Source organism: Mchenga conophoros, linkage group LG6 (genome assembly GCF_057382185.1).
Source record: "Mchenga conophoros isolate Kocher_MC1m ecotype Shallow Benthic linkage group LG6, M_conophoros_male_GT1.1, whole genome shotgun sequence".
NCBI classification, from domain to species: Eukaryota; Metazoa; Chordata; class Actinopteri; order Cichliformes; family Cichlidae; genus Mchenga; species Mchenga conophoros.
In genome coordinates this window covers 28,291,561-28,298,275 of record NC_140531.1, presented here as the reverse complement: position 1 = coordinate 28,298,275, position 6,715 = coordinate 28,291,561, and the positions used below count along the sequence as shown (strand labels likewise).

General features: G+C 38.5%; 1 protein-coding gene across 3 annotated transcripts; it reads left to right on the top strand.

Annotated features, from left to right (window-relative positions):
* The first annotated feature begins 1,373 nt into the window (after positions 1-1,373).
* LOC146572827 (uncharacterized) lies at positions 1,374-6,546 on the top strand. 3 transcript variants are annotated; one of them, XR_014892760.1, is made up of 4 exons: positions 1,374-1,523; positions 3,153-3,210; positions 4,498-5,789; positions 5,902-6,546. XR_014892760.1 is itself a non-coding variant. In XM_085277245.1 (3 exons), exons 2-3 carry the CDS (start codon positions 3,162-3,164, stop codon positions 5,622-5,624), a joined length of 1,176 nt encoding a protein of 391 aa, XP_085133371.1. In that variant the 5' UTR covers positions 1,374-1,523; positions 3,153-3,161; the 3' UTR covers positions 5,625-6,546. The 3 variants fall into 3 exon arrangements, 2 of the variants coding, with proteins under 2 accessions (XP_085133371.1, XP_085133372.1); XM_085277245.1 differs by having other exon boundaries at positions 4,498-6,546; XM_085277246.1 differs by having other exon boundaries at positions 1,374-1,871; positions 4,498-6,546.
* The last annotated feature ends 169 nt before the right edge of the window (positions 6,547-6,715 follow it).

Genomic DNA, 6,715 nt, shown 5'->3' with positions numbered 1-6,715 from the left:
TTTCTGTCATTTAACTGAAATTCAAATTTTATTTGTCACACACGCAACCCCATACACAGTATGACATGAGGTCAGATGCCTGTAGCTGTGCAGTGCCCAACCATTAAATGACAGTAGGTTTACAGTAAGATATACAAATTTACAGGTTACTACAAAATTTAAAGCTTTAACTTAGAAACAACTGGGGGGGGGGACTTGAGCATTGGGACCTGCAGTGTGAACGTTACAATCCAGGTAAACAAAGCTTGTAATCTCAGGACAGCTCTGAAGGAACACAATGATGCTCTTTATGGTGCATATACTTACTTTTATGTGATGAATTGAGGAGAACTAGTGTTATAACACTCTTTAAAAACTAAGACACTACATTCACTAAAGGATCATATTTGTAAACATGCTTTCAAAATGCATCTGTATGGTTTTAATTGTGTATTTTGATATTGTAGTTTATGTAGATTTGATACACTGTTATACAAAACATCTTTTGACTTCCTTTGTCGTTTGCTAATTATAACAGAAATTTCTGGTACAACTTCGCCTACTTCCAAGGTGCATGGAGAGGATGAAAGAATTCACAATGCAGGAACTCCAGCAACACTTAGGGGAAGATGACCAACGCGTTTCGGCTTGTGGCCTTCATCAGGGTCATCATTTGCTAATCTCCTCAGTAAAGTAACTTATTCAGATACATGTTTTATTATTAAAATTATGTGGCTGTAACTGTGATAGGACTGAAAGCAAGTACAACTTTTTATTATTATTATTATTTTATTTTTTATTAAACTTAACTCTGGTTTGGAAATTCTAAAATTATCAGCATTTCAATTATAAATGAATGTCTTTAGCTCATATCTCTCTCTCTCTCTCTCTCTCTCTCTATATATATATATATATATATAGAGAGAGAGAGAGAGAGAGAGAGAGAGAGAGAGAGAGAGCTGCAAAGATTATTTCTTAACATTGAATAATTTGCTGAAACTAAGTAATCTCTGTAGCTTTATGGAACCATTTATAGTAATGGGAGTGACATCTGAAAGGAGAATATAGTTTTCTTTGTTTAGTGATAACGGGGGAAAAACTACTACTGATAGATATAATGTGAGTAAAAAGAAAAAAATCCTCAACATGTCTGGTTGCCTTTATTTCTATTTTGGAGAGCCTTTGGTATCTGTGTTTATTTGGCTTCAACAACCTGTGTGGGTTTTTTTTTTTTTTGTATAAACAAATGAAATGAAATCAATTTTAAAAAGAAAAGCAAGTGACGCCTCTCAACGTCAACACTGTCCACGATCTGAGCTCGCCCCTGTTGGACATCTGACTGAACCGCAAAGACAAGAACCCGTTTTTGAAAGTACGTGGGTACTTGAAGGCACCATGCAAGGGAACGAGCATCAACCCCAAATTGCTGCGGCTGGTTTAGCAGTCCGCTGCGACTAGCTGTCCTTTCGGACGAAGACGTTTTCACTTAAAACTCTGTAGATAGAGGCTGTGGCAAGCTTTCTCTTTTACGGATTATTAGAGAGGTGGGCCTGAATCGTGTTTGCGTCTCCGAGGCTTGTACGGTGTGGTTAGCTAAAATAGCAGCGTTAGCGTTAGCGACAGTAGCTAACAAACGCTGTAAAAGTGCAGCTGTTGTGTTTGTATTTGCATGCCGGTGTGACTGTGTTAACGCTACCCTTGAGTTTAATTATAACCCCTTATTGGCAATCGTTAACCGACGCTGCAAGCGGACGGGTTAATAATAGTCGACACACAAACATTCCAGCAAATCTGTGCAAAAGCACAGATATTTTTTTTGTAGAGGTAAATAAACAACATGTTAGCTTTCAGAACCAGCACTGACCACTTTCAGTTTCACGTGCATCTTTAAGGTTAGTTTGAGGATATTGATACATACTTTGAGCGTTAAGGGTTGTTTAGTGTTGTTTTCCTTCCTGCCTCCTGAGACAGACCTTGGGTGTGTGCAGCACACCGGACTGCTTAACCCACTTCATACATGCTGTTTATCTTGTATTTTACAGAGGTGGTCAGACAAATATATTTTGTAGTTTGGATCTAATTACCACTGCTGTATGCTTAAACAGATAAGTGGCTTAGTATTCTTTGTATTAAATTTAAGACATATGAAACATATAGTATGTAGAGCCTTGAAAAATACTTGGAAAGAGAATCTTATTGAGGTGTTTAGGCACCGAGACAAAAATGTGCTAAACTGTTCATGATCTCTCAAATATGAAATACAATGTGTGGTTTTTAAACAGATTAATTAAAACGTCACTTCACTCAACAACACCGGGAGAAGAAGCTGTTAACCTGTTGCTAATAATCAAACATTCGTGTTTGTGGGCTTAAAAGAAAGAGAAATCATTACGCTACAGACATGTCAACAGGAACGTGATATAACCAGTGTGAATGCACGACGCTTTAAATGTGGTCGCAGATGGACTACAGCAGCAGAAGTACCATCTCCTATACATCACAGGAGATGCCACTCCTGTGATGTATAAAAAGTTCCAAAAATGTGACCTGGTCTGATAATATCAGCACCAGCATTTGTGCTAGGAGGAATTGCTGCAGTTCTTAATACAATTGGAGTTAAAAATGGTACTAGCAAGGTGTACCTGATAAAGTGTCTCGTGAATGTAGATTTGAGGTAATTTAGCGATAGTATCTGTTTTGCATAGTTTGCCCACCAGGGAGCACTGATAAGTAGATTTTTCAACTAACTTCCAACTAACTAATCAGTAGTTAGCCACATAAACAAGTCACAGCCAGTTAGTCAGGAAGGTCCAATTAAATACAATAAATTGTCTTTTGCCACAGGCTTACACAAAAGTCTAATTGCTGATGCTTATGTTGTTGTTGTTTTTTACAAACTCAAACACCAAATTACTTGGATTTCACAGGGATAACTTGACAGCTGCTCATCTGAAATAGCTCTCCATTAAGATTTTGTATTAGCTGTATCAATGCTTATTGTTCCCTTTCCACATCAGTTTTGTTTGAATTTCCCTGGATGTGTCTAATGAGTCCTTTTGGTCTCAGACATTAGCTACAATACGAGTTTGCATCGTGGAAGCTGTAACAGTAAATCTACAATATGTGATATTGTGTATTTGTTCCTTAACTCTTTATGGGTTGTACATCAACAGGCTGCAGCAATGGGCCCAGACACCACACCTGTCCCTAAAACAGAATCTGCAGAGGAAAGTATGTATTGAGGGTATTTTGCATGTTTTTTTCCCCCTTTGATCAAAATTTGTGCAATAAGTAAGTTCACTTTTTTTGAAGTCCCGTTGAGCATGGATTAAATATGCAGGGCTCTAGATTAACTTTTTGCCACAGTTGTACTGGTGCACCTAACTTCTTTTCTTAGATGCACCAGCACAAAGTTTAGGTGCACTCAAACTTTACAACCGCATCGCTTAACACAGCAGCTTTACATGTTCACTTTTTTTTTTTGTTAAATTGCTGTCCATACAGACAATACTGATTTGTAAATGATTAACTAACAATCTTGCCAACACAAAGTTCTTTATTTGGAGCACATTTCTACAAGAAAGATAAGTTACCATAAGGACCATAAGGCGCACCAGATCATAAGGCGCATTAAGCAAAACAAAACAGTCATATAAGTCAAACTTTACTCCAGTCATTCTTCTTGTTTCCTCCGCTTCCACACCATTGATTCATTAATGCTGAATTCTGTCGCAGCTGCTCTATTCCTATGTTCTACTGCATGACTGATAGAGTTTGAAATCCGCTTCATAAGCATGTCTCTTAACAGGTGCCATTTTGGGGTCCTTATATACACACAATACGGTAATATTATGTGTGTACGTATTACTCTGCGAGGCTCATCAGTACGGTAGCTCCAACAATCCATCAAGCAGTGCAGCTTCATAGCTTACCAAAGTCGTACTAAAACATTTTGACAGATTCGCAGTCAATAAGCACAACCAGAATTCATACATAAGGTGCACTTTTGAGAAAATGAAACGTATTTTTTGGACCTTATAGTCCAAAAGATACGGTACTGCTTGTACTTAAAGTGCTTCACTGAGCTGAAATTGAAACTTAAAATATCTCAAGCTATATAAAATAAAACAAAGTCAAAATTAAAAATGCCTCAAAGGCTTCAAATTTAACATCTCAATATCTGAACATCTTACCATGGGCATGGGCATCTGAGAGGTTCACCCATGATTATCTCTGATTGGTTTGACCACAATATGGGCATTCTGTGTGTCTGTTATTGACCATACTTTTTACTTTTACTTTTTACTCGAACAGCTGGTCACACTGGTACGACCTAGGATTGTTTTTAGTTGCTCCATTGAGAAATTAGGTTGCATTTGCGACCTAATTTCACACTCTAGAGCCCTGATGTGTGTAACACGATAAAAGTTCATCATTGTGTTTTGCTAACTGAGATTTGCTAAGTCACTTCAGTCAGTAACACACTCAAATTGTGTTTTTAATGTGATTCCTCTTCAGGTCCAGAAATAGTGGTGGTGAAAATCATCTCAGAATCAGATTCCAGTGATGCTTCAGTGATCACCGAGCCAGAGAACTCCAAACAGCCACAGAGCAACACATCAGACAAGTGTTACCCTTGCACTGTCTGTGGCAAGATATTTGACAGACCGTCAAAGCTGGAGAGGCATAAACCTGTACACACAAGGAAGCCCAAAACTCTTCATAACTGTGAGCATTGTAATAAGAGCTTTACACAACAAGAGAAGCTGATCCGACACCAGAATTGCCACAGTAGGACTAACAAGCACCCCTGTCCCGACTGTGGAAAAGTGTTCAATAGACCCTCAAAATTAGAGAGGCACAAACGCACACACACAAAACAACCCAGGGTACCTCATCAGTGTTCATACTGCATGAAGACGTTCAGCAAACTTAACAAACTCATTCGTCACAAGCGTATGCACACTGGAGAGAAGCCTTTCACCTGTTCGGTCTGCGGTAAGGGATTCTCCGAGTCAGGTCACTGCAAAGCACACGAAAAGACACACGAGGAGCAGCCAGAAAAACCTCACAGTTGTGCGGATTGCGGGATGTGTTTCTTCAAGGCCTCGGAGCTCCGTAGGCACTTCCGCTCCCACACAGGAGAGAAGCCTTTCAAATGTACCTTATGTGAGAGCTGCTTCTCTCGCTCTGAGGGACTGAAAAGGCACATGAGGAGCCACACAGGGGAAAGACCATACAAATGCATTATCTGTGGCAAGCAGTTTTATTCTCGCCAGGATTTGAATATTCATGGATTGACCCACACAGGGGAGAAGCCACATCTTTGCCCTGTGTGTGGTAAAGGCTTTTCACAGCTGGGCAACATGAAAGAGCATGAACAAAATGTTCATATTAAGTCAGAAAAATATATTTGTAATGAATGTGGAGCAACGTTCACGCGATACAAGTCACTGACAAAGCATCGGCGGACACATACTGGAGAGAGACCCTATCTGTGCCTCACTTGCGGCCGCAGGTTTTCATGGAGCCATTCTCTCAGCAGACACCGGAGGTCACACGCACACAGACAGATGGCTGGGGACACATCCAAAGAAATGCTAAGTTTTGAAGGACCTTCAGAGAATCCCGACAGTGTAACGTAAAAGTTGAGTGTTTATTAAAAGCACATTTCCTCTTCATTTAGTTTTGAGAGAGTTTGTTCTATTGACAAGTTATTAAAAGTTCTTGTGAAGATTCACCTTTCTGCTTTCATTGCTGACTGTCCACTAAAATTCTTTTTAAAAATCTCAGTTAGGACAGGGCACCAGGTCAGTGCTAGAAGATGTGTTTGCTGAAGTCTGTATTAATTGGAGTACAGCAGCAGTTAAAATTTTGGATGTGCCTAGAATATCTACTTTTTGATCTCACAGCTCAGTGTAGGTCTGCTCTGTTCACAGTTCACTGTTATGACATGTGGTGTGGTTAGCGTTTAAGAATATTTCATAGTTCTTTACCAAAGGACAAGGAAATACAGTTGCCCTACCAAATGGCTGGAAAGTTTCTCTGGACCTACAGTTATATCAGTACAAAATTTTGTATGGTGCAGTGCAAACCAGGATGTAGCTAAGTATTGCTTCTTTCTGCAGTTTATAAAACAAAGTGTACTTTCTTTTAAAAATGTTTGTTACCTAATTTGCCATCATAAGTGTCAAATTTGCAGATTTTGCATTTACAGCCAATTACAGTATTTTTTTCAGTAGTTAATTCTTTACAACATGGTTATGCTCTTCTAAATTAGAGTAAAAAAGAAAAATGAACTGCACTATTTTCCTCTGGGCAGGACCTGCAGTGATGTCACAGTGGCCCAGAGGTACTCCACTCTTGAGTGCAGTAGCATATTTAAGCTTGTACAAGTTGTGAAAAAAAAAATTAAATGAACAAAGAACATTGTACTTTTTAAGTTTTTATATCAGTATAATTTTATATTAGATGTACAACATATATATAATGTAGTTGTGTAATCCAATGATTTTTATCTTATTCATGCACGATAGCTTGCATTCAATAAAGATACATTGTGATGTACTGTGATGAACTCTGTAGTAATTTCAGACAATGGGCATTCAATGTTTTTGTACTGATAATCAGTAAATGTGCTGAAATGTATTTTTATTTGTTCTGTTATGTCCCAGATTCTTCTGTGACATGTTTACTTGTGAAATGAGAGAATTTTAAGTTTTTTGTATAATGCCAG

Bases quoted from the DNA above. Each gene is read 5' to 3' on its own strand.
- LOC146572827 (XM_085277245.1), top strand. From the start codon at position 3,162: ATGGGCCCAGACACCACACCTGTCCCTAAAACAGAATCTGCAGAGGAA. The intron at 3,211-4,497 runs GTATGTATTGAG...ATTCCTCTTCAG, and splicing joins AACAGAATCTGCAGAGGAAA to GTCCAGAAATAGTGGTGGTG.